The sequence below is a fragment of the Sarcophilus harrisii genome, chromosome 2, assembly GCF_902635505.1.
Source record: "Sarcophilus harrisii chromosome 2, mSarHar1.11, whole genome shotgun sequence".
Taxonomy (NCBI): Eukaryota; Metazoa; Chordata; class Mammalia; order Dasyuromorphia; family Dasyuridae; genus Sarcophilus; species Sarcophilus harrisii.
In genome coordinates, this window is record NC_045427.1 from 632,227,416 (window position 1) to 632,254,076 (window position 26,661).

Here is a 26,661-nt window from a genome sequence, read left to right on the forward strand (position 1 = left end):
TGCACCCAATCCTGCCAGGTGACATGGGGCAAGCAACCTCCCAGCTAAGGGATGGACCTGGAGAGAGGAAGTTCAAATTGTGCTTCACTCACTAGCAGGTTACACTCAGCTGTGAAATGGGCATAATAATAGCACCCCCCTCACACAGTTACTGTGAGGATCAAATCCAATTAGAAACAATACATAAAGTGCTTTGTGCTATAGAAATGTTAGCTACAAGCCACTTCTCTTCCCTGAGACTGCTTCCTGCTCTGGAAAATAAGAGGGCAAGGCTAAGGGTCCTGTAAAGTCCCTTCTGTGTCTGTGAACCCAGGCTAGCCTTGTCTCTGGGCCCGGGAGATTGCTCGAGTTTTTTCCTCAAGCTCCTCCCAGCATTGTGTGACGAAGGCTCAGGTTCAGCTGCTTGCTGGGACATCTGCTGAGGGACTTGGAAGATGTGGGAAATCCTGACTAGCACAATCTCCTCCTGCTTCCCAACCAGCTCCGTCCTCCCCTGTCCCTTAGGGCGGAAGAGGCAGCTCCCTTGGGACTAAGGGCCAGCAGGTCCTTATGGGTGACCTTTCACCCAGGAGGGGGGAGATCTAGAATCACAGACTGTTGGAGCTGGAAGAGTCAGCCTAGGCCAAGCCCCTTGTTTTATAATTGATGAGGAAGCCCGGAGACTGACCGGAACCATTAGGGACAAAGCCACAGGCCTGGCTCCTCGGCCTTCCACTGGGCCAGCCCCGATTCCCTGGAGAGGCAGGAAAGCGTAATGAAAAGGAAAGCCCACAGGGGTGGCCATTTCTGGGTTAGCAAAGAATAAAGTGCCAGCCTGTGATCAATGAGGCGGCCTCCTGGTCGGCTTTCTCCTCCCAGCCACCGGCACCCCAGAATAGATATAACACGAAGGTACAAGTGGGTGCTGGTGGTCCATGAGAGGGCACCCAACAGTGCAGATTGAATCTGAGAATCAGGAAGAAGTTCAAATCCTTCCCCAGATACCTCCTAGTGTATGACACTGGACATGTCACTTGACCTGTCTGCCTCATTTCCTCACCTGTAAAATGGGAACAATGGCCTCTATCTCACAAGATAGTTATTGTGGATTCTAAAGTGCTATATTTTTGTGGTCGTTCAGTCATTTTCAGTCGGGCCCAACCCTTTCTGATCCCATTTGGGGTTTTCTTGGCAGAGAGAGTGGAGTGTTTTGCCATTTCCTTTTTCAGCTCATTTTACAGATGAGGGAACTGAAGCAAACAGGATGAAGTGACCTGTCCAGGATCACCCAGTTAGGAGGTGTCTGAAGCTGGATTTGAACTGGGGAAGCTGAGGCTTCCTGACTCTAGGCTCAGCTCTGTGCAGTCTGGCTGCCCCAAAGTGCTACATGAGAGCTCGGGATGACTGTATCCAGGGTGCTTTATGAGCCCGGAGGAAACCATGTATCAGTCATCCCTCGGAAGGCAACAAAGTGAACACCTTGCAGCTAGAACAGAGTCCCAGAAAGCAGAGCTGGGAGGGCCCTGAGAACATGGAACACCAAGAGTCGGACACGGAACGTAAGAACCGAAGGGGACATAGCATCGGAGCTCCCCCTTGTTTTCCAGATGGGGAAACTGAGTCACAGAGAGGGGGAAGAGGCTTGCCCGGTCAGCTCATGACTGCAGCCCTCTGCATAGAAGCCGTAGCTCCCTCCAAGATGGTGTTTTTGTTTTCCTTTCCTCAAAAATAAATCAACAGGAGCAAACATTTCTTATGCTTTGGTACATTTCTGGAGCAGCCAAAAGGGGAAAAAAAACAACAAAGGAAAAGGGGGGAATTCACAAGCCTGGGACAAAATTAATAAATAGGTCACATTTAAAAGCTTTGGGACTGCTAGAAACATTTTCTACTCTGTACTCTGGGCCAGAGGACATCACAGGAATGATGCAAGGTCGGCCCCCACAGCATTCTGGAGCCCAACAGGGCAGGCAGTCAGTGTGGCTCCCACTGCCCCGGCGTCGCCTTTGTCTCTTCTCCCAGGTGGGTCTGGAGCCCCATGGAGAACCCCCCAGCCTCAGGACTCATAGGGGTCTCTGGGAGTCCAGCCCTGGGGGCCAGTGAGGGGGCTAGAGGATGCTGGGGAGCCGGGAGCCTCTTCCAAAGCCACTGATGAAGCAATAATGAGCATCACAAGCCGGTTGTGCGGGGGAGCCTGGCTCCTTCGCTGCAGACGTGGGCAAAGGTGAGCGCGGCTCGGGGCTCAGTCATGCTGAACACCCACCACGGCCAGCTCAGGGCTGGAGGCAGGTGGAGGCAGGTTGGACAGAGGCACTGGGCTGAGGTCAGATGTTACCCCATCTCAGTTTCCCCATCTGAAAGAGGATGAATGTGGTGGTTTCTGAGATGTCTCCCGGCTAAGGGCAAGCCCCGGTCAGTGTCGGGGTGTTCAACACCTCCACTCCACGGCCTCCCACACAGGGCCTCCCCAGGGCCAATGGGAAGGTGTCCCCTTGGTCACGGGTAGCGACCTTGGCTTCCTGGGGAGACTGGGAGCTTCAGAGCCACCCAGGATTCAGGGACAGCAGCAAGGAGAAAGGACCATGAGGCCCCAGCAATGGGGCCGACTTCCAATGAGGCCCCGCTAGCACCTGAGAGGGAGAGTCCCCGAGCTTGGGCCATCCACGCCCTGAGGTATCTGGCCCAGGGGACTCCCCAGTGAGCCTCTGACTTCTCGGAGCCCCAACCGCCTTTCCCCCGGACATCTGCCTCCCTTTGGCTCAGCTGTGACTGTTTTTCTCACATGACCCTGTGCCCCCAGACCTCTGGCGGGCTCCAAAGTGCCACAGTCCCAAATAACTATAACAGTAATAACAATTACACAAAGAGTTAAGAACAGTCTTTTGCCCTGTGTTCTCTGGGCAGTAAATCTCCTGAGTTCCCATGGGCAGCTCAGAGACTGCGTAAACCTGGGCTGAGCGAGAGAGATGGCCAGACGTGGGGGGCGGGGGAAGCTCATGTGATGGGAGATGTGGCCGGGAGGTCCTGGCTTGGAGGCTCCGCTCTCTTGCTGACCCTCCCCCTCTTCTGTCCCTCCTCCCAAGAGGCCGAGGCCCCAGTGTGGTGGTCAGTGGAGGACGGGATCCAGGAAGCAGGCAGCCACCAGAGGGCCAGAGCCCTGTTCCCGAAGGGTCCCCAGCTTTGCTTTTGTGGAGCAAGGCTGCCCTGAGTCACCGGCGGCCTGGTGTGCGGCAGGGCCGGAGGCTCAGTGGGGGGCTTGCTGACACCTGGCTGCTGCTGGGGCTCAGGGGCTCCTTCCATCATAGGGGACGGGCTGGTATCTGGCTGCTGCTGCTGGGGCTCAGGGGCTCCTTCCATTGCAGAGGGCTTGCTGACATCTGGCTGCCGCTGCTGCTGCTGTGGTTCAGGGGCTCCTTCCACTGTAAGGGGTGGGCCGGGAGCTGCAAGGAGGGTCTTGTTTGCTCCTGGAGAAACTGTGCTGGTCTCAGGACTCTGAGAAGAGACTTCTGGAGTGGAGAGCACGGGAGGATGTAGGGTCTGGCCAGGGGCCGGGCTGGGGTGGGGAGCCGCCTCCTTCTTGTTGCAGGACTCACAGCACAGCTTGTGGTAGCCAGGGATGGAGCAGTAACGCACCAGTACTTCCATCTGGCAGAAGATAGATTTGTCCCCCAAGCAAGGCTCTTCTGAAACCACAATCACAAGGACAGGTCACCAAAGAGCCCAGGTTCCAGCGGATCCCAGATCCCCATGGAGCCCAGATCCAGTGGATCCCAGATTCCCATAGAGACAAAGTCCCAATGAACCCCAGATCTCCATGGAGCCCAGGTCCCTGTGGACCTCAGATCCTCACAGAGCTAAAATCCCAGTGGACCCCAAATCTCCATGGAGCCCAGGTCCTGGTGGACCCCAGATCCCCATAGAGACAAAGTCCCAGTGAACCTCAGATCTCCATGGAGCCCAGGTCCCGGTGGACCCCAGATCCCGGTAGAGACAAAGTCCCAGTGGACTCTGGATCCCCATGGAGCCCAGATCCAGTGGATCCTAGCTTTCCACAGAGCTAAAATCCCAGTGGACCCCAGATCTCCATGGAGCCCAGATCCCGGTGGACCTCAGATCTCCACAGAGCTAAAATCCCAGTGGACCCCAGATCCCCGTGGAGCCCATCCCAGTGAACCCCAGAACCAGCCAAGGCCCCCTTGGACCTTACCGCATGGGGCTAGGAGAATGGAAAGTTCCCAGAGCTAGAGCTGGGAGGGACCTTAGAGGTCACCAAGTTTAACCCCTGGTTTGACTAATAAGGAAATTGAGGTCCATAGAGAGCAAGAGGTCTCCCCAAGCCATTTAGCCTGTGCCTGAGGTGGGATTTGACCACTGCGCTTGGACAGTCCCTGAAGGACCTAGGCCCTCCCAGGGCCTCAGTTTCCACATCTGTAGCATGAGGTGAATTAGGTGAGCCCGGAGTCCCTTCCAAGGATAACCTCCAGGATCTGGTGAATGTTAACAAGAGGCAGCGGAGGCCAGGAGCCACGAGATGGCACCAGAGCTCCATCAGACTTGGGGGCCGGGAAGTGGTGGGAAGTGGCAGTCGCAGAACCCCTGCTCCCAGACCTGGGCGGGAGACCCACAGCGGCACTCGCCGCACAGATGGGGAAGGAGAGCTCTGGAGACTGGCCCGGGGCCGCTCATCTGGTGAGCAGCTGAGCCCTCAACGAGCATTTAGTGAGCTCCGAGGGTATACACCCCCAGACACAAGCAAAGGTAAAAAAGGGTCCTGGTTCTGGAGCTTTGGATCTGAATCCAGCTCTCGCCGACTGGAAAGCCTGTGCATTCCCCGGCAGCCTCTTGTGCTGAGGGACAGGAGATGAGCTTACTTGATGATATCTTGTTGACAGGATTGGGGGGCCCAGTGCGAGGAGCCCACTGGCCTTTGGGGGTCACACGTTCGCTGGTCTCCATCTTTGCTGTAATGCTCAGGACCTTCCCTAAGAGTTGGGGGAGACACGGACTAGGTCGGGGACCTCAGAATCTCTGAGCCATTCCCCTGGGGGAAGGGCACATGCCCCTTTGGGGCATGTTCCTAATTCAGAACAGTCTATGTGAGCTGCCCTCCTCCCCAGTAACCCCCATCATCCCATCTACCACCCCCAGTCCCTGACTCACCAGGACAGGCGGGCAGGCTGCAGACCTGGACGGTCTCAGGCTTGTCCCCCACACACTGGCCCACGTTGTTGTCACTGGTTTTACAGACCACTTGGCGCTGCTGGATCCCTTCCCCACAGCTGGCCGAGCACTGTCCGGGTAGGAGCGGTCACCCGTGAGGGCAATGAAGGACGGGAGAAGGAGGAGAGGGCAGGAGGAGAAATGAATCCCAGGTGGGACAAAAGAGGACAATGTTAAGTCCCTCTTGGCTTTCCTTCCTTTCAGACGACTCCCATCTGTCCTGTACAGGATGTAGTTACTTACATTCTGTCTCCCCCAATAGATTGTAAGCTCCCTGAGGACAGGCTTTGACCTTTCTGTGTGTCCCAATCACAATGTCTGGCACACAGCAGGAGCTTAATAAATGTTTCTTGTCAACAGACTTTTAGAGTGGCTTTAGAATTACAACGTATTTTCTTTATAACAACCCTCCGAGGTGGAAGGCACAGATACTCTTGTTCCCACTTTACAGATGGGGACTAAGGGATTGGCCACGTACTACCAAAGTACGTGACAATGGCCTTGAGCGTGCAATAAACTCCTCGTGTGGGTCACCTTCCTGCTCAAGAAGATTGATGGCTCCCTATCGCTTCTAGGATACAGCAGCTTCTCTGCCTGGCACTTAACCCATTTATGATCGCACTCCAATTTACTGGTTACATATCACTAGATCCAGTTTGTCCCCGAACGCCAGAGCCGGTTCCCTTCCCACTGCCCCATGTGCCCCTGGGTTGTGACAGAACAGTTTCCAAAGGGTTTGGAGAAAGGCAAGGCAGAGGAAGTCAGCCCAAAGGGACGGGAAGTCCCCAGGAAAAATTAAAGAAACAAGCAGCAATGACTCCTGGGAGGAGGAGAGGGAGCTGCCTGAAGAGAGCCATGTGGCTGCACGGAGTGCTCATCGGTAGCCATCTTGGAATATGAAGGTTCATGTGAGGGATGAGAGCCAGAGTACAAAAAGCAAGCATCCCAAACGACCCGGGAGGAGACTGCTCCTGCCCATGTGAAGACCTCGGTGAAGGGTCCTTCTTGCTAGAGCTGCAGGAACCAATGGAGGGAGAGTAGTGATGGGAAATAAGATGGGAGGAGATTCAGCCAGAAGCAAAGAATGGGCTCCACAGCAGTATCTCCGCCCCTTGCCGTTCTCCCCCACCCCACCAGGGCCTTTCTTACAAGCCTGGAGGGACCCAAGGCTCCCCAGGCACCTGCAGACTCGCTCACCTGAGACCAGGCTCCCATCCTCCACTGGGCAGGGCAGGGCACTCGGTGGCAGGGCCTCCGGGCCTCAGGCCGCTCGCCCGAGCAGTTCTTGATGTGCACGGCCCGGCTGGTGCCATTGCGGAGGGGCTGGAGGCACTGCACCGCCCGAGTCTGGACCCCGAGCTTCCCACAGCTCTTGCTACAGGGACCCCACTCTTCAGCGACCCACCTGAGACAGGAGAGGGGGGAACCGGTCAGCTTGTGGAGGTGGAGACGGGCTGGGGCGAGAGGCGGGTTCTCAGCCCAGAGAGGAGGTCCTTTCAGTCTGGGTCCTCATCGCCCCAGTGCCCAGCACCATGCCGGGACACAGCGGCTGCCTCATTAGTGCTGAATGACTGATGGACCCCACTCTTCCCCTTCTGTCCCAGAGGGTTACGTAGGGCAGCGGCAGCAGTAGGATCTGAAGACCCGGCTCTACTTGGGACTATGTCACTGACAGGAGGCTGCCCTGACCCCCCCAACCCTGCTCAGCCTCCACGTCCCTGAGGAGGCTCATCTGGAAAGTGATGGGAGATTCACCGCTCTCTCTGGGTGTGTGTGTGTGTGTGTGTGTGTGTGTGTGTGTGTGTGTTTCTCTTTCCTCTGTCTCTCCCCCATCTCTGTGTATATCTTTCTGTCTCTGGCACTTTCTCTCTGTCTCTGTCTATCTCTGTCTCTCTTGTCTCTCTGTCTCTGTCTCTGTCTCTCCCTCTCCCTCCCTCCCTCCCTTCCATCCCATCCCTTTTCAAGACTTTTTAGAAACAGCCCAGGATGCCTGGAGGAGCTTAGCTCAGTTGCTCTAGAGAAAGATGAGAGCCAGAAAAGGAAACCAGGAGAGAGACGTTCCCACAGGACTCAGTGGAAAAGATCAGGCCGAGGATGCCCAAAAGAGGGGGGCAAAGGGACGGACCTGGAGCTGACCCCAAGCCACCCCTGACTCCCCTCCACCTTTCATCAAGCTCTCTGGGGCCTACTCTGACTTTGTCCAGCGTCCTCCCAGCGTCCTCCTAGCGTCCTCCTGTTTCAAACCCAAGCCCCCCAGAGCCCGGGACACCTCGGCTTCCGTCTGTGACCCCAGTGGCTGGCGCGGGCCGGCACTGAGGAAGGGCTGCTAACAAAGGTCCGTTCCCTGGCTGACTGAGGAGAAAACCCGGACCCCCTTGAGCAGACCGGAAAGTACCCGGCCACAGAGCCCGGAGGAGGCCGGCTGCCTGGAAGCGGGGCCCCAACCCGTCCTCAAGTGGGGGGGCCTTTTATCACACCGGGCTCGGACTTTTTGGAGGAAGTTCATACTGGATCGGGCGGGAGGAGGGCCAGGAGCACGGGGCCGGCACTCACGAGGGCTGGGAGCACTCCTGCTGGCTGCAGCGCCTCCGGATGGGCTTGGGCTTCTTCTGCTGGTCACAGAAGTGGCGGTGCACCATGCGGTGGCCGCTCCGCTGCCGGCAGCCGTACTTGGTGAACTGGACCCCTGGAGCAGGCAGAGAGGGGCAGGGCCCGGGGCGGGGCTTTCAGAAGGGGAGGGGGGCTTCATTGGGGAGGGGCGATTCCTGAGGGCCGGGCCACGCCCAGGCTGAAGCAGGTCAGCTGATCTCCCCCGGAGCCGGGCTCGTGGGCTCCAGATGCCCGCACCTCAGGGCCTGCCACAGTCCTCCCTACCCTTCCCCTCCCTCCTCCTCCCGCGCTTCCTGCCCTCTGCCCGGGCTCCCTGAAAGGCTCAGTCCTTAGTCCCTTCCTCCAGGAAGCCCACCCGCCTTCCCCCCTCCCGTTAGCCTTATCTCGGCTACCTTGTGTGCGATATCCCCTGCCCCACCTGGCCTTGGCCCAGCCTGGGCCCGGAATGCCCTCACTCCTCGGCTCCTCTTCCCAGAATCCCTGGTTCCCTTCAAACACAGCTACCGGGCAGTACAAGCGCCCGTCCGACCAGATTCCCCCTTCTTCCGCCCTCCCCCCCCCCCCCGCCGCCTTCCTGTTCTTGGAATGACTGCCTACAGCTTCCAAGTGACTTGGGGAGGTTCTCCCTCGCCTCCCCCGGCCAGGAGAGGGTCAGCTCCCTCAGGGCAGGGACTGACCTAGCACAGCCCAAGCGCCGGCCGCCTCCGGCCCATTTATCCGGCATTTATGGCTCTAAGGGTATGCTGGACTTCACCAGACATTGCCCGAGGGGCGGCGGAAGCTGCTGAGCTCAGGCACTTTCATAGATGAGGCAATAGGGCTTAAGGTGGTGCCCCTCCCCCACAGGGAAAAAGCATCAGAACTGGGATTTGAACTCGGGTCAGTTCATGTTCCTGATTCTGTGTGTGTGTCTGTCTCTCTGTCTCTCTATCTCTATCTCTCTCTCTCTCTCTGTCTCTGTATGTTCTCTCTCTCTCTCTCTTCCCCCTCCCTCCCTCCTTCTCTCTCTGTCTGTCCCTCTCTGTCTCTGTATGTGTCCCTGTGTCTCTCTCTCTCTTTCTCGCTTTCTCTCTGCCTCTTCTCTCTCTTGCTCCTCTCTCTTTTTCTTCTCTTTCTCTCTCCTCTCTCTGTCTCTCTCTCTGTCCTCTCTGTCTCTCCTCTCTCTGTGTGTGTCTCTCTTTCTCTCTCCCCCTCTCCCTGCGCTCTCTCTCTCTCTTCTTCTCTCTGACTCTCTCTTTCTCTCCTCTCTTTCTCTCTCTCTCTCTCTCTTTCTCTCTCTCTCTCTCTCTCCACCCCTCTTTCTCCTCTCTCTGTCTCTCCTCTCTGTGTGTCTCTCTTTCTCTCTTCTCTCTTCTCTCTCTCTCTCTCTCTCTCTCACACACACACATGCACACACACACACACACACACACACACACACACACACACACACATTTACTCTTCCCAACATGGCCCTGTCTCTTGACTGTCATCCCCTTCCCCTGAACACTGCTCCCCTTTGTTGCTTCTTGCTGCATCTCACCCATCTGGCCTCCTCCACACAGCCCGCCTGAATCCTCAAGCTCTGAAATGGGACATGTCTCTCCTGATGCCCCGAGTTTCCTCTCCTCTAGGCGGCATCTTTGTCTCATCCCCTTTTCTGAATTGTAAAATGCCTGAGGGCAGGCACTGGGTCCCAGGTAAGGCCCACCCCCGGCTCCTGTGGGTGGCTGCCTTCCAGGGAAGTTCCTATTCTGCACCCTTGTCTAGCGCAGCCCAGGTGGGGGCGTCCACTCCGGCTCCCTTTTGGCTGGAGGGTGGGAGGCTGCACTGGTGATGTCTCTGGTGAGAACACTTGGGCTCAGAATTGCCCAGTCTTCAGCCAACAGAAATGGACAAGGCCGTGACCCCCTGATATCGGCCTTCCACCCCCTGCCTCCCTGTCTGTGCCCCCCGGCACTATGAGGGGGTATGGGAGCCAGCCTTTCCCCATGCATCCCTCCTCCCCCTCCTCTGCTCTTCAGCCACAATGGCCTGTTCTCTGATGCCCAAACCCACCCTGGGCTGTTCCAGACCCTTTGTCAGGTGATCCCCTAGGCGTAAGATGCCTGACTTCTGGTACAGGATTCATCAGCCATGAGGGGACCATGGTGCAAATCCAGACACCTTTGCCTTGGAAAGTCACTGAGAGTTACCCAGCTGTCAAATGGGTGAGCTTAGACTCACCCTTCCTGCCTCCAGAAAGCCGTCAGATTTCTCCCATCTCTAACTCCCACTCTTTGGGTGTTCTCCCCAGGAAACCCGCCCTGATTCCCCCACCCCTGCTGGCAGCCCTGAGGGAGTACTCTGCCAGGTGAGCTCCATGAGGGCAGGCGCCAGGACCGGTCTGCGCCATCCCTTCCTCCCCAGCCCCGCAGGGCTCGACCGCACCACAGACGCACCTCCGCCACAGGTTTTCGAGCACGGGGACCAGCTCTTGAGGGCCCACTCGTACGACTCTGTCTCTTCCAGGAGCACATTGTTGCTCCCTATGAGGGGCAGCAGGTCCTCATGGATGACATACTTGTATATCAGGCTGCTCCTGGAGTCGCTGTCCCCTTGGGAGATGACCTAGGGTTGGGAGGTGGTTGCAAGGGGGAGTGTGGAGACCGCTGAATTGGAGTCAGGAGACCCGAGATCGAGTCCCAGCTCTGCCACTCACTAGCTGGGTGACCTTGGCAAGCCACATCACTTCTCTGGGCCTCAGTTTCCCCATCTGTAAAAGGGTGATGATAACACTCGCACTGCCTACCTCACTGACTTGTTGTGAGGGGTCTGGGGAGGGGGATGGACACAGGAACCCCACCCATGCCCCTGGACCAAGGGAGGCCCCTCCCTCTGTAGTTCCTGTGCTTGTCCCCAATCAGATTTGAGGGTAGGGAGGAGCAGTTGGGCTCAGTGGGAAGAGCACTGGAAATGGGCTCAGTATGGCAGGGTTTGAACTGTAGCCTTGCCACCTGCTCACTTTGAAAATGGCAGCTTCTCTCTCAAGTTTTAGTCTTCTGTCAGATGGAAAGATGGCCCTGGGAGCCGTCCAGTTCTGCCGTTCTCATTTCTGCATTCTAAGGTCTCTTTCAATTCTAACATCCTATATCCCAAGGTCCCTCCCAGATCCGATGATCTATGTTCTACATTCTAAGATCTCTTCTGACTCCGATGTTCCATGTTCTAAGGTCCTTCCCAGCTTTAACATTCTATATTCCACATTCTAAGATCTTTTCCCAACTCTAACATACTATTTTCTAAGGTCTCTTTCAGCTCTGATGTTCTATGTTCTGAGTTCTAAGTAACCTTCAGCTCCGATGTTCAGTACTATAAAGTCTTTTCCAGCTTTAACATTCTATATTCTAATAATGGCCCTGCCAGTTCTGGTTTTCTGGGTTCTAAGGTCCCTCCCAACTTTGAAATTCTACATTCTAATTCAAAGGTCTCTTTCAATTCTGACATTCTATGTTCTCACTTCCCTTCTAATTCTGATGTCTTATGTTAGATTTTCCAGCTCCAATGTTCTATGTTCTAAGGTCTCTTTCAGCTCTGATGTTTTATGTTCTAAGTTCCCTTCCAAGTTTAACATTCAATTCTCTAAGATTCTTTCCAGCTCTTGTGTTTTATGCTCTAAAATCCTTTCCAATTCTGGTGTTCTATATTCTAAAGCTTCTTCCAGCTATGATGGTCTAGATAGTACTGTCAACTCTGATGTTCTAAGTTCCAGATAAACTTCCAGCTCTGAAATTCTGTGCACTAAGATCCCATCAAGCTCTGATGTTCTGTGTTCTAAGATTTCTTCCAATCTGACATTCTGTTTTCTAAGTCTCTTTCCGCTCAGATATTCTGTGTTCTAAGTTTCCTTCCAATTGATGTTCTATGTTATAAAAGTCCTTCTACCTCTGACATTTCATGTTCAGTCACTACAGTTCTACGTTCTAAGTCCATTCCAGTTCTGACATTTTGGGAGTTTGGGATTCAAAGACAACCCAGGTCTCTCCTATCTACGCTCACCTTTTGTCCTCGATTACTGAGGTGAAGAGTCAGAGAATCATTCTTTCCCCTTCCTTCTCATTTGTAGATTTAGAACTGGGAATGGACTTCAAGACTGTTCAGTCCAACGGCATTAGTTGCTATCAGGAGAAACTCCAGGAAGGGAGCTGATTCCCAAAGCCACAGTGCTAGGAAGTGGCCTGGAACCTGGGTCACTGATGGTTCTTTGTTTCGCTAGCAGACCCTGCCTTCTCTGACCGTGGTTTGGGATCACTGAGATCCACTGGGAAGTGGAAGGGGTTCTGCTCTCATCCCGAGCGTCAAAAGACACAGGAAGGAGCAGATTTCTTTCGTGTCCTCCTGTGCTGTCCCAACTGACTTCAGAAAAGAATGACAGGGGCAGGGTGGAAGAGGACGGGGACGTCTAGAATGCAGGAAATCATCTTGTGGCTACTGGTTGGTCTTCCTGTGCAGGGCCCAGGGCCAGGAAGTGCTCTGACCAAAGTCCTGGCTCTTGGCCCCGTGGGCAGCAGGGATGGGGGGAAAGGGTTAGAAGGGCCTCTGAGGGACTTACTAGGACGGTGACAGCTTCCGGCAGAGGACCACTGGTCTTCAGAGTTTCTTTGGAGTCCTCCACACTATACTCCCATTCCAAGCCCATCTCAATGAAGGTTCTGTTCTCAGTGTCTTTGCCTTTGGGGTTGAGGATAAAGTTCCCAGTATCCTTATTCTTCACCGCTGTGGGGGATGGAAAGTTAACAGCTCAGTTTATTTCATGGAACATTCATTAAGAACCTACTAAGACTCTGTTGGGCGCTGAGGATACAGTGGGATACAATGGGCTTCCAAACTGACCCTGCCCTGAAGAACTAACGTCCTCCTGAGGAAATGGTGCAAGCTCCCAGAGAAGGAAATACAGAGGGGAAGGACACGTTTCATTAGGAGGTGACCCCTGCATTGAGCCTTGGAGACAGGAGAGGTTGATGGGAGAAGGGAGATCATTCACTCCAGCTCCCCCACTTACTAACTGGGTGACTCCGGGCAAACTGTTTTTCTGTCCCGGTCTCAGCTCTCACATCAACAAAATGGGCATAATCATCCCTAAGCCAACTCCTTTTCTTATCAAATCTTTCCTGATTCCTTCAATTTCTAGTGCCTTCCTTCTCAAACTAAGCTGAATTTAACTACTTTGTACATGTAGACACTGTATGTATATCTGTGTGTGTCTATGTATGTACACACATTATCTATAATATATATTACAGAAAGAGGAAGTCCCAAAAGTCATACAAAAGTTTTAAGATTTAGATTAAGTTTTAATATTTAGATTAAGATTTAATAAGCTTTAATAAGCACAGGGTCTGGAACACAGCAGGTGCTTTAAAAATTCATTGATTAAAAAGTTAATAGAGGGTTGACCTCAAAGTAGAAAAAATCTGGGTTCAAATCTGCCCTCTGACTGTGTGACACTGTGCAAGTCACTTAACCTCTCACTGGCAACTCCACAGGGACAGGACTCTAAGGGGCAGAGAAGGTGTGGAACCAGGGAGTTTCCTATACCAATGAACCATAGGCTCAACCCTTCTCCCTACTCCCTACTTCATGGTGAAAAGCTTTCTATAAACTGGTAGTAAAATATTATAGCGATGTGAAATGGGGATAGGCTACCAGACCTGAACTTAGGAAGAGCTGAGTTCAAATACGGACTCAGACATTTACTAGCTGTGTAACCTTGGTTATGTCAGTTTGCCTCAGCTCCCTCATCTGTGAAATGGGGATAATAACAGCACCTACTTCTCAGTTTGCCTCAGTTTCCTCATCTGTAAAATGAGGATAATAACAGCACCTACCTCTTGGAGCTGAGTGAAGATCGAATGAGATCACTGTAAAGTATGTAGCCCAGTGCCTGGCACAGTGTAGGTACCATACACTATAGTTATTATGATGATTAGTTATCATTGTTATCATTACCAATGGTCTGGGGCTCCTTTTCCAGTTCTTCGATCTGAATGTGCCTGGCTCCCGCTGGGATGTGGAACAGTTTGAGAGAACCTGAATGGATGGAGATCACAAATAGAATCACTCTTCCTTTGGGGAGGGTCCCAATCAGGCGCCGTTGAAGGGATGATGGTTTGGCTTCATAGGGAAAGGCAGGGGGTGGCAAGGTGCCATCTTGGAAGGGCCTGGCACACAGGAGGTATCTGAAGAGGGCACCGTGCAGGAGGATGGGAGGCAGGGAGAATGGAGACAGCAGCACAAATGTACTGAGCACTATTCCTGGTCCCGCCACTGACTTCCCATGGGACCTGGGGCTTGTGGCTCAGTTTCCCCCTCTGTAAAGTGAGGGATCAGACTTGATTCTAGGATCTCTGTTCCAGCAGGGATTTTTCCCATCAGCCCTGTTTCTGGCATGTAGTGGCCAGAACAATGAGCACACAGACTTTCTCCCATAGGACCTGAATGACGTTCTCCTTCACACACCACATCCCTCCATCCCTTAGTGAGGACAACAGGCCCCCGCCCTTACGAGCCTCCCTAGGCTGGCCGAAGCTCACCTGGCTGCTTGGGGGACTTGGCCAGGGTGCCCTTCACCGTCCGGCAGTGGGAGTTGTCACCCCCACACACGCCGCACTTGTCGTCCTGCTTCATGGAGCCGACCTCCTTGTCACACCCAACAGGCTGTGGGCAAAGGCAATGTTTGGAATCCGAGGCTTTCTGGGTGCTGGGAAACACTCAGGGTTTAGACTTGATGTAGGGGTCCTCACACTTTTTAAATAGGGGGCCAGTTCACTGTCCCTCAGACTGCTGGAGGGCCGGACTATAGTAAAAACAAAAACTTTGTTTTGTGGGCCTTTAAATAAAGAAACTTCATAGCCCTGGGTGAGGGGGATAAACGTCCTCAGCTGCTGCATCTGGCCCGCGGCCATAGTTTGAGGACCCCTGGTAGAGCATCTCAAGTCATTAATTCTAGTGTCGATTCTCCAGCGACTTGTCCAATGACAACTGTCCAAGGTGAAAAGCCCTCTCCACTCGGACCCAAGGCCCACCTTTCTCAGAAGCTAAGTCCAGGGGGAGGCAGCCACGTGGCTTGAGATGAAAGGGAGCCGATTAATCTAACTTTTACTGATCACACAATGGGAAAATGCTGTGAGATTTCCACAAAGTCCAAAAGAGATGTGATTCAAGGGAAATGCTGCTAAGTGTTTAACAACTGACTCTCCAGGGAGACAGACTCTTAAATTTATTATTTAAGTTCATTGTTAACATCTTCTCTATCACTTTCTTAAATCAATACAATCAATAAAACAATAAATCAGGTTTAACCCTGGTTTGTAGTGTCTGCTGATTTCCAAGATGGAAATATTTATGAGAAAATCTCTCAATGGGCTCTCCCAAGTCTATCTGAGCTAGCATCCCCATACTCCATCCCTCCCTTTCAGCTTCTGTTTACATGTTGTCTCCACCTTTAGACTGTTAGCCCCTTGAGGGCAGAAACTACCTTAGGCCTTTTTTTCATCCCTAGCACTAGAATAAAGTAAGCACTTACTAAATATTTATTGATCATTCATTGATTCAAAATAATAACTCTAAACATTGATGGATAGATAAATTAATCAGTAATCTCATCCTTCCATGGTATAGACCAAAGTCCTTCCTCACATTCTGATAGAATGAATGAAGTGCTGGGAGGGACATTAGGGAGCACCACAGCCAACTCTCTCATTTTACCCAGAAGGAAACTCAAACCAGGAGAGATCAGGTTGTTTGTTCAGGGTATATACAGCACAGAGAAGTTTGTACCAAGTCCTCTGACCCTATGAGTGCTCCCCTAAATTGTGAGTGCTCAACGAGGAGGCCAGGGAGACTGGCTTTTCCACATCTCTTACCGTTGCATGGACACCTGTAGAACACATGGGCCAGCCAGTGCTCCCCCCTCATCCTTTTTGAGTAACTCACCTTCTTTATTTCCAGGCCTGCCTTCTGCCTCGAGTCATTCCAGGTCTATCAAGATGACCTAGTTCCTAGAGTAGCACTGCCCTTTGCTGTTATTCCGTGAACAAGCTCTGACCTCTAAAGCATTGACACTGCGATTAATGAGTACAGATGCTCTAAGTCCTGGGTGATTCTTAGCACCCAGAAATGCAGAATTTTTGAGTTAGAAAGACCTTCCCTAGTCATCTGGTACATGCGAAGCACCAACCAAAAGGTCATTCAGCCCCAAGCCCCCTTTTCTTTTTGTCTTAAGTTCCAATGCGCTTTGCTTTTATATCACAGTTCCTCCTCAATACGCTTTCCACAGCCCAACCAGTCCCCAATAAGCCTTGCTTTCCAACCAACAGCCAAGCAAAGCCAACTAACCCAGTCTTCGGTCCAATGGTACGAGAAATGTTCCATACTCACAGTCCCCTACCTCGCCACGGAAAGGAAAAATGCAGTTTTCTCATCTCATCTCATCTCATTGCTGGAGCTGTAATTCCTGCACCTCCTTTTCCATCACACCATTAACACACAGGCCAATAGAAAACTGGCTGACCCTTGTCTTTATCACTACCAAGTGGCCAATAGATTGAGGATGAGCCTTTCCATACTCAACCAATCTGGTCCCAGAAAGTATCAAGTGGGTGCTAGGAATCACACTTTCCATTTTCATTAGAAAAGCACTAGAAATAATATGAGCAGGGGCTATTTCATCCTTTGTACTTGTAAATGCCATTTCCTTCTCCAGCTCATTTTACAGATGAGGAAACTGAGGCACACAGGATGAAGTAACTTGCCCACTCACAGTGAGTGAGTGTCTGAGGCCAGATTTAAACTCCTGACTCCTTCTCCTGAGGAGAACTTGACAAAGCTTGGCCTATGCTCCCTGCTAACCTTTTAAACCCCAGGTTCACTCCCACACCATATGGAAGAAGGGTTTTGTGGAAGGTAACAGCAAGAATTTAATTAAATTTTATGCCTCCTATTAATCTAGTGCTTTATGGTTTGCAAAAACATCACAAAAGTCCTCCAAGGCAAGCATTACAATGCTCATTTCACAGATAAAGAAATGGAAGCTCATCAAGGTTGGACCACTTGGTTTAAGCTGGCCAAAGGCAGAGATTATCAATTAATCAATCATTTAATCAATAATTGGATTGCTTCCTAAAACCTTCTTGCTGTCAGAATTAGGGACCTGCCCTCATCAGTACACTGGACTGGAAGTCAAGTGACCGCCCAACTCTGTCATTAACTCACTCGGATGCCCTTGGCTTAAATCACCTGGTCTCTAAAATTCTATGACCATTTCCTGTGACTCTATCTCCTCATCTGTCAATACTTCAAGGATCCGTGATGTCATGAGTGTGGATATGTCCTCCCTCCACTCTGCCATGAAGAAGTTGTTGCCACAAGTGCAATGGTAGAAAGATGTCATCACAGAAAAGAGGAATAAAACTCTGGCCCTGATGAGTAGCCTTCCCAGAGTGAACCTGGATGCTCGCCAGGGGAAAAACATTGATCCTCCACTGAGCTATCCCAGGATGCCTAACAGACCTCTGGAGGACCTTGGGCATCTCCACCCAGTGACAAGGCATCCAAGGACTAGAATCCAGGCTGCCCCTCAGACAGGCAAAGTCCCAGTCCGAAGGAGGGTACCTACCACACACTCTCCCCGGGCACATACACTGTAAGGGTCCCTGTAGCTGCACCTTGTGCCATCGTGGACAACTTGATTCATAAACACCACATCCCCGGTGTCTTCAGACTGGCAAATCAATTCACATTTCTGGGCCTCTGTCAGGAGAAAAGGACACATTATATTACAAAACAATTAGATTAAATTAGAAAGCACAACCAGGTTTCCAAGATCCTTTCCAGGAGGCCGGTAAGGAAAATGGGATTGTTCCCATTTGAAAGACGTGGTGACTGAGGCACAGAAAGATCAAGAGGCTTACCTGAGATCCCACAGCAAATATATGCTAGCGTTGAGTTCTCTTGATTCCAGGTTCAGAGTCATTCTGCTGCATCTCTCTGACCAGGAGTCATTACTCAACAAGCATTTATTGAGTGCCTTCTGTATGCCAGGCCAGTGAGGAAACAGCTGATTTCTTCAAGGACAACAAGGTAGGCTCCATATTCAAGTTCTTTCATCCATTGTTCCACCCCTATCCCTCATTGACTTGAGACTAGAGATAACTTGGGGGGTTATCCAGCCTAAATCCTTCATTTCAGAGACGAGGGGGCAGAAGGCCGGAGAGGCTGAGCTAGGTTCTTCTCCCTGCCATTGTGGCACCTGACCTTGAGTCCATTCCTCTCTCTTTATACATACATACCATACATCTATATTTATGATATATATATAAAAATATATATTTATTTATAATATATATAAATATATAGGTTTATAACATAAAATATATATTATGTATAAATATATATAAAATATTATATACATATATATTTATCTATATAGTTAACTTTTCTGTCAAATCATGGATTCCATGATTTCTAAGGCCTTTTCTGAGCTGCAACATTCTTATGATTCCCCTAATTTTCCAAGGTTCTCACCCTCAGGGCTCCAACTACATCTCATTCATGTGCCTACTGTGCCCTCAGCAGCCAAAACAGCCTCCTCCAAAAAATAACGATAACTCACATGTCTGTAGCCCTCACGAGATTTACAAAGAGCTTACAAACACTTGCTGTGTTCTTGTGAGCTAAGAGCAGATTTCAAGTGAGTGCAAAAAAGAACTTTCTAACTTCAGGAACTACCTGACAATGGAAATGGGAAGGACCAATTGATTAAGAGCTGGGGAATTCCAGATCTGGAGGTAAGAGGGACCCCAGAGATCATGCAGTCCAAGCCCTCAATTTCTAGATAATGGATGACATCACCTGCCCACAATCACACTAATAGTAAGAGGCAAAGTCAAGTTTGAACCCAGGTCTCATGATCACAGGTTGATTGCACCACAAGCTCTCCATCACAAGAAGAATTCATTGAGAGGCTAAGGTGTTCTCAGAGGAGACTCCCGTATTGGGCAAGAGCTTGGATTTTGTGACCTTTCAGGTCCCTCCTCACTCTGAGATGTTTTGACTCTTTGCATCCCAGGACGTCACAGCTGGGGCAGTGATGGTCCGTCTCTTATCCCCTCACTCCACTTCCCTCCCCCACACTCAGAACACTGGTCTCTCTAGGTAAGTCCACTGCTGGGAAATGGGCTGAAGTGAGAACATTTGGGAAAGCTGGATCTGCGAGCATCTTCTCTGAGAAGTTCCCACTAGACTCTGTGAATGGCAAAAAGTCAAGCGGGGAGTGGAGATGAGCAGGGAGGAGGGAAGGGCTCAAACTCACCATCCTCGTGCTCATAGGGGATCCAGCTGTGCCGGGCATTCTTGTGGGTATAGTAGGAATTGCGCTTGGCACACTGCTGGGCTCGGAAGTCCTTGAAGGGTCCCCCACACTCCTCCGAGTTGCAGATCTGATATTCGTACATGGATCCTGAGCACTGGCGGCCCCCATAAGCTGGGCTGGGGGAGGAAACACAAGTCTCGATGACCGCCAGATCTTCCCAAGAAGTCAGGTGGCACTTCAGAGACCACCTAGCACAAGTCCTTCATTTTACAAAATTGGAAACTGAGGCTCAAGATGGAAAAGGGATTTGGATGGAAAAGGGAAACAGTACAAGTGTCAGAGCTGGAGTCTCTGCTTTATTCTTCTGCTCCAAACCCAGGGACCTTTCCACTATACAGTTTATCTGATTTATCAATCAGTCGAGTGCAGGGGGTGAGGGGCACCTCCAATTCTCTCCAGTAACATGTGGTTTGGACTTTCTTTTCAATCACCTGGTTTACATTCACAGTTGGGGCAACAACCAGCTCCTATCCCTTCACTCCCTTCTCCCCTAGTCTCAGGTCACTTGACAATCTAGATAAGTTCACTGCTGGGCAATGGACTACCCTGAGAAAGTTTAGGAAAGCTGTCTCTGAGACCATCTTCTCCGAGAAGTCCCTGTTGGACCCTGTGAATGCAGAAAGTCAAGTGAGAGGAAGCAAATTAGAAATGGGTAGAAATTATATACTGGGGAATTTGGTCTTATTAAAAAAAATTATCTAATCGCTTCTCAGACTTTTGGCTAAGATCAAGTATAGTATAAAGAATTATCTAACATTCAGACCTAGCCAACAATGGAATGAATGGACTACTTTTGAAGGTAATGAGCCTTCATCATTGAAAGAGTTCAATTGAAAATTGGACAACCATGTTAGGAAGGATCCTTGATAATTAATTGTAAACTAGGATACAAGACATCAAGGATCCCTTATAACTTTTTGATGTTGAGATTCTATGATTCAAAGATGATATAATGTCAAAATTCTCAAGATGGAAAAGTACAAAGCAAAGGACAAGGATTCAAATCCCACTTTTGCCTCTAGATCTTTTGCCTCTTAGATCATCAGCTCCTTCATTTTATAAAAAGAAGAAAAAGGAAGAAGGATGGAGGAGGATGGAGGGAGGAGGATGGAGGGAGGAGGAGAAAGAAGAAGGAGGAAGAAGAAGAAGGAAGAAGAAGAAAGAAGAAGAAGAAAAAGAGAAGGGAAGGAGGGAAGGAAGGAGAGAAGGACAAAGGGAAGGAGGGAGGGAGGGAAGAAAGAAAAGATAGACATTTAGTCCAGAGAAAGAAAAGATCACAAAGCTAGGAAAAAAGAATTCCCCTCCATTTCAGCTTAGCCACTCCCACAGGAATCCTCCTGTCTCACCCTTCCACTTTGGGCCATTCTCCCCCGAACCTCCCCCCATTCCCTCCCCCTTCATCGAGGGCTGGACTCACGGAGGGTTGGTGCAGCTGCGGCTCCTAGAACGCACCCCACCTCCACAGGTCCTGGAGCAGGAGCTAAACTTGGTCCAGGAGCTCCAGCCCCCGTCCAGGCTGTAGGATTGCTCCGACGACTTCCAGATGCAATGGCCTTTAAAACACCACTGGGAAAGAGCAGAGAATTTGGGGGTCACCTCTGGGTCTGACCATTCACAGCTCACAATGGAGGGGCCCAGGGGACCCAAAGTCAATCCCTACAATTTACTTCTTGTTTGTTTTTCAAAGCGGGGTGGTTGTGCAGGCACAGGGAATGCTGGGAGACTGAACCCATCAAGCTTGGCTGGCCTCCTTTCTGAAGCAACCCTTGGGGTCTTCTGGCCTTAGACACAGGCAGCATAATGTAAAGCAGAGAATGATGGATCTCGGTCAGAGTCCAGACTTTAATGTATTTTGAAATTGTGTGACCCTGAACAAATCACTAAAAGCTTCAGTTTCCCCATGTGTAATATGGGGATAATAAAAATACAGTAACCTACTTTTTCAAGGTGGTTACAAGAAAGTATTTCTGTAAATCTGACAGCATTATTGAAAAGGGAACTGTAATTTACTCCCTTACAGCAAAATCGGGGGGATGAGCTAAAGGGGAAGAGGAAGGATGGAAGCAGGAGAGATGGGCAACAAAACAGCATCCTTAGAACCTTAGAACTCAAATGTCAGAACTTAGCATTCTGGGAAGCTGGGTCGTGAGAGTCAGAGCCCATTATCTCTTGGGAACTTGGCTTAATCATGGCTAAGCCCCCATCCTTTGGATTGAGTCATCTCCAATCACAAAGGTATTTTTAGCTTCCTCCCTTCCTTCCTTCCATTTCTGCTTTCCTTCCATTTCCTTTTCTTCCTTCCTTCCTTCTTTCCCTCCTTCTTTCCTTCCTTCCATTTCTGCTTTCCTTTCATTTCCTTTCCTTCCTTCCTTCCTCTTTTTTAATAAACCTTCTTGGATCTCAGATGGGGTTCAAGGGTTCCACAGAGCAGGAAGCCCTCACAGACAAAGGAGGAAGGGGCCCAAAGGGAGAGTGTCTCCCTGAGGGCCACACACTCAGGCCTTGTCTGGCTGACCCCTGATCCTGTCCACACGCCAGTCAGTGACCGCTGGGGATGGCAGCACCTGCCTGAGGTGGGAGTCTCTGCTTGAACGGGCAGGAGGAAACAGGAGATGTTGGAGGTCAGGGAGGGAGACCAGAGCTGACCTCCCCTGTGCCTTTCTAGTCTGACCACCAGAGGCCTCTCTTAATCACTAGGACAGTGACTTAGTAGCAGGAATAGGGCCTGCCCCCTTCCCTCCTTCAGGCTGCAAAGCCCCAATCCCTCTGCTCTTGAGACTCACTAAGAATCAGCAAGGGTCTGGACACAGGGGAGGGAGGAGAGGGAGAAAGAATATAGAAGGAAAGGGGAGGGGATAGGAGGAGAGGGAGGGGAGGAGGGGAGGAAAAGAAGAGGAGAAGGGAAGTAAGAAAGGGGGAAGGAGAGAGGAAAAGGGAGGGGAGAGAGAAGGAAAAGGGAGTGAGAAGCACTGCTGAAGTGCCCACTATGTGCCAGTCATTATGCTAAGCACTTTACAGAAATTCTCTCCTTTGGTCCTTTCCACAGCCTTGGGAAGTAGATGCTATTATTATATCCATTTTATAGTTAAGTAAAGCAAGGCAGATGTCTTTCACAGCTAGTAAGTGAATCCAGGTATTCCTAACTCAGGCCAAGTGCTCCATCCACTGTGCCACCTAACTGTGGGACGATGAGGATGAGGATGATGGTGATGATGATGGTTTTCTGTACATTGATAGCACTTTTAATGTATCAGACCTAGAGGAAGTTCAGAGGTCACTAGTCCGCCTCCTTCACTTTACAGAGGAAAAAACTGAAGCTCCCTGGAGGGAGGTGGCTTATCCAAGGCCACAAGGAGTTTTGGCCCCAGACTCCCGCATTTGTCCGGCCCTTTCTGGGAGGCTACGGAACACATCCAAGGGAGAGGCCCTGCTGCTGAGGGTCAGCTAACAGGACCCCAAGGCTGCTGCAGCTCCAGGGGACACACTCCAGACTCTGCCCACGGACCTGGGGGGGCCCATGCTGGCTCCCCAAAGTGAATCAGAACTCTCAGGAACAAAAGAAACACTCAGACAGAGAGGAAACGGAGACAGCCCAGTTCCCCAGGCCCGCTTCCAACCTGATTCTGACATCCCATTCAGTCTGCAGGAGGCACAGGGTTTTCCCGGTTTGGAGAGTGTGAGTGTGCATGTGGGGGGGGGGGGGAGAACGTGTATGCACACTCGGATGTGCGTGTGAAGGAGGAGGGAAAGGGGAGGGGAGGGGGGAAGAGAGAGAAGTGACAGCGTCAAAGAGAAACAGAGAGAAAGACAAAAAGGAGAGACAGAAGAGAGAAAAAGAGAGAAGAGAGAAAGGAGAAAGAGAGAGAAGGAGAAAGGAGAAGAGGAAGAAGAGAGGAGAGGGGAGGGGGGAAGAGAGAGAAGTGAGAGCATCAAAGAGAAAAAAACAGAGAGGAGAGACAGAGAAGAGAGAAAAGAGAGAGAGGAGGGAGAAAGAAAGGAAAAAGAGAGAAGGAGAAAAAAGAGAGGAGAAATAGGAGAGAGAAGGAGAAGAGGGGAATAGGGAAGAGAGAAGTTAGAGCATCAAAGAGAAAGAGAAAGACAGAAAGGAGAAACAGAAGAGAGAAAAAAGAGAAGAGAGGAGGGAGAAAGAAAGAAGGAGAAGAGAAGAGGGAAAAAATAGGAGAGAGAAGGAGAAGAGGGAAAGAGGGAAGAGAGAGAAGTGACAGCGTCAAAGAGAAATACAGAGAAAGACAGAAAGGAGAGACAGAGAAGAGAAAAAAGAGAAGGGGAGAAAGGAGAGAGAGAATGAGAAAAGAGAGGAGAGAAGGAGAAAAGAGGAGAGGGCAGGAGAAAGAGGAGAGAAGTCGAAAGGAGAAAAGGAAGAAGAGAGGAGAGGGGAGAGAGGAGGAGGAGTGTGAAGGGGGAGGGGAGCGGAGGGGTAGCCCCCTGAGGCCCCATGGCCTTCTTCTACCTTGCTGCCCCACCCCCCGGGGAGCGCCGGGCACCTTGCCTGAGGCACATTCGGTCCCGTCCAGGGGCGGCCCCTTCTTGGTTTTGCAGAAGTAGGGGTTGTCGGGGTGGCTGCACCACAGCTGTTTGCAAGAGTCGAAGGTTCTGAACTGCAAGACAAGACAGAGGTCAGAAGGCTTGGGGTGGCTCCTGGCCAGGGCACCTGTTAGCAATGTCACTTAACGTCTCTCTGCTCAGTTTGCCCATCTGTGAAATGGGGGAAGGGAGAGAGGAATGGGCGTTTTTCTATCACCTAACCATGTGCCAGGCGTTGGGCTGAACCCTTGAAAAATAGTATCTTGTGTTATTCCCACAAGAGCCCTGGAAGGTAAAGGCTATTTATCAGCCCCATTGTACAGCTGAGAAGACTGAGGCAGACAGTGTTAAGTGATTACCCAGGTACACACAGCCGGGAAGTTTCTAAGATTGGATTTTAACTCTGGTCTTCCTTCCTGCTCAAGAATGGTGCAAGTGGAGCATCCTCTGAGAGTCCCCGAGGCTGCGCCATCTTCTGCTGTTTCTTATCCCCAAGTCTCATCTGCCCCGACCCCAACAAACAGCGAGTTCCCCACAATTTTCCTGCCTCTCTCGCCACACTCTGCAGAAAACCCAAAGAGAGGGCAGAAAAATCACACATCAGAGCTGGAAGAGCCTCCAAACATGGAAGAACCAGTGCATCCCAGCGAGAAAGAGCATTGAATCTGGGCTGACAGACTGGGGTTCAAATTCTCCCATCTCTATCACTCCTCTAGAGGGCCTGGACAAATCACAACCCTTCTGAGCCTCAGTTTCCACGTCTGCATAATGGGGTGGGACCAAATGGTTCTGAAGCCCCTTCCGGTTATAATTCTGGGGCTCTCTGACCATCCCCTCCCAGCTGTGCCCCTTGTTCTCCAGACCACTCGGCTTCCAAGCCTGGAGTGTCCCTCTGGTGGCTCCCACTGGTGGCTATCTTCCAGGACCTCCATTCTGGGAGGGGCCACAGCGGCCGTCACCCTTGTGCGTTCCCCAGATCTGGCCCGTCATGCCCGTGGAGGGCACCTCCATCCCAGCCCCACGCCCTCTTTTGTCATTGAGGAACTGGTGGCTTTGTTTTGTCAATCCAAATATTTATAGATTGTGTCCATTCCCCAAGAGAACTCTTCTAGCAACGTCAAACCACCGAGCAAAACGAATAAATCAGCGGCCTTGTGGGAGGTGCAAGCACGTGCCCACATCTGTGGCATCCCCAGGTTTCCTCTCTGCATTCTGTCTCCCTCTTGCCCACGCCCGTCGCGAAAAAAGGGAAAGAAACACCTTGTGATGGATATGCACAGTCAAGGAAAGCAAATTCCCTCAGTGCTCAGATACATGGATGGATGGATGGATAGCTAGATAGACAGACGGATGGATGGATGGATGGATGGACACAGAGATACATAAATAGATAAGATAGATAGATACATAGACAGGTAAATAGACAGAAAGGTAGTACATAGATAAAATAGACATACAGATGGACAGAGAGATGGATGGACAGACAGGTAGGTAGGTAGATAGATAGATAGATGGATGGATGGACACACAGACACACAGATGGATGGATAGATGGATAGATGAGTAAATGGATAAATAGGTACACAGAGAGAAATGTGGATGGGTGTGTGTGCATATATACATATACGTATATCTGCACAAATATATATACATGTATAATATATAATTATATGTATTAAATTTGTAGCATCTCTGTAATGAATGGCCAGTGTTGTCTTCCCCCATTAGAATGTAACCCCTTGAGAGCAGGCAATGTCCTTTCTTGTGCTTGTATTTATATCCTACCACTTTTACTGTGCCAGGTATACAGTAAGTGCATGATAAAAGCTTACTGCTCATCTACCTGCATAGGACGTCAGACCTGGCAGGACCCTAGTTCCTAGAACAACATGAGAAAGCCGCAGCTCCATCTGAGGCCTGACTCCTTGAGTGGCGCATAGAGCTAGCATGGGGACCCTCCTCTCCTGAGCCCCCATCCCCTTCCCCTCCTTCAGGCAGGGCTATTTGATGGGTAGCTGGGAGCCCTGCAAAGGCACCATTAACTGGGACGGAGGCTATACTCACGGCCGTGCAGGTCTGATAGCCCACACCAAAGTCAAATCGGCACTGCTCGTCCATGGAGTAGTCGATCCCGGGAAGCTCGGGCAGCTGGGGCCATTGGTGCTCAAAGGGGTCATCCAGGAGACAGTCATAGGAGCTGTGGGGACATGAGGGATGACATGAGGAGAGGGCATCACAGGGAAGGGACACCCCCTCAGACTCGCTCGGATCAGGGCAAGGATTCTCAAGTCCACCTCTCCATTCTCCTCGTGCCTCATGTCAACGGAGGTCGGCAAGAAGCTCCATCTGCCCTCAGCCACCCCTCCTTCCCCCTCACTTGGGTCATGGCCAAACTGGGCAAAACTTCCCTGACCCCCATCTCTCTCCTCCTGGGTTCTCCTGCCCTCCCAGCCCACCACAGCCATTAATAGCCAGACCACCCCTAGGGTGTGACTTGTGGCGGAGGCTCTGGGATGCTCAGTGAGCCTCAGCCAGCTCACACAGAGCCCAGGGGGCCTGAGGCCCTTAGAAGCCTGGCCGGGTGGGAGCCTAGTTAGGCTCTCCCTCACACAGGGATCCTCTATCTCTGAGGCCTGATGGTAAGAGCAGTAAGGAGACCTGATTTCAAATCTTACCTCTGACACTCACTGTGTGACCATGGGCAAGTGTTTACCTCTCTTATCCTCAGCTCATCATCTGTAAAATGGGGATAATAATGCATCCCCTACCTCCGGGAGTCATTAGCAAAGTGGGGCTTCCTAAAGGAACTGCGCTGCAGAAGGGGAAGCTCTGACACCTAATGACATCTGACTCACAGCTTCAGGTTCCCCCGGCAGGCGTGCTGGGGATGGAGGGACGGAGCCCCACCATGTCTCAGG

General features: G+C 51.3%; 1 protein-coding gene across 2 annotated transcripts in view; it reads right to left on the minus strand.

Annotated features, from left to right (window-relative positions):
- Positions 1 to 1,283: 1,283 nt before the first annotated feature.
- Positions 1,284 to 26,661, minus strand: part of ADAMTS14 (ADAM metallopeptidase with thrombospondin type 1 motif 14) — a 107,681-nt gene continuing 82,303 nt past the window's right edge. For both annotated transcript variants that reach the window (XM_031956823.1, XM_031956822.1), the window contains exons 9-22: positions 25,808 to 25,940; positions 23,704 to 23,817; positions 20,616 to 20,764; positions 19,139 to 19,314; positions 17,444 to 17,577; positions 14,361 to 14,484; positions 13,777 to 13,857; positions 12,380 to 12,543; positions 10,230 to 10,398; positions 7,753 to 7,885; positions 6,397 to 6,604; positions 5,140 to 5,269; positions 4,851 to 4,961; positions 1,284 to 3,662 (exon numbers count right to left, since the gene is read on the minus strand). In XM_031956823.1, the coding sequence (XP_031812683.1) occupies positions 2,974 to 3,662; positions 4,851 to 4,961; positions 5,140 to 5,269; positions 6,397 to 6,604; positions 7,753 to 7,885; positions 10,230 to 10,398; positions 12,380 to 12,543; positions 13,777 to 13,857; positions 14,361 to 14,484; positions 17,444 to 17,577; positions 19,139 to 19,314; positions 20,616 to 20,764; positions 23,704 to 23,817; positions 25,808 to 25,940 (2,515 nt within the window). In that variant the 3' untranslated portion in view covers positions 1,284 to 2,973. The remainder of the gene's footprint in view (positions 3,663 to 4,850; positions 4,962 to 5,139; positions 5,270 to 6,396; positions 6,605 to 7,752; positions 7,886 to 10,229; positions 10,399 to 12,379; positions 12,544 to 13,776; positions 13,858 to 14,360; positions 14,485 to 17,443; positions 17,578 to 19,138; positions 19,315 to 20,615; positions 20,765 to 23,703; positions 23,818 to 25,807; positions 25,941 to 26,661) is intronic.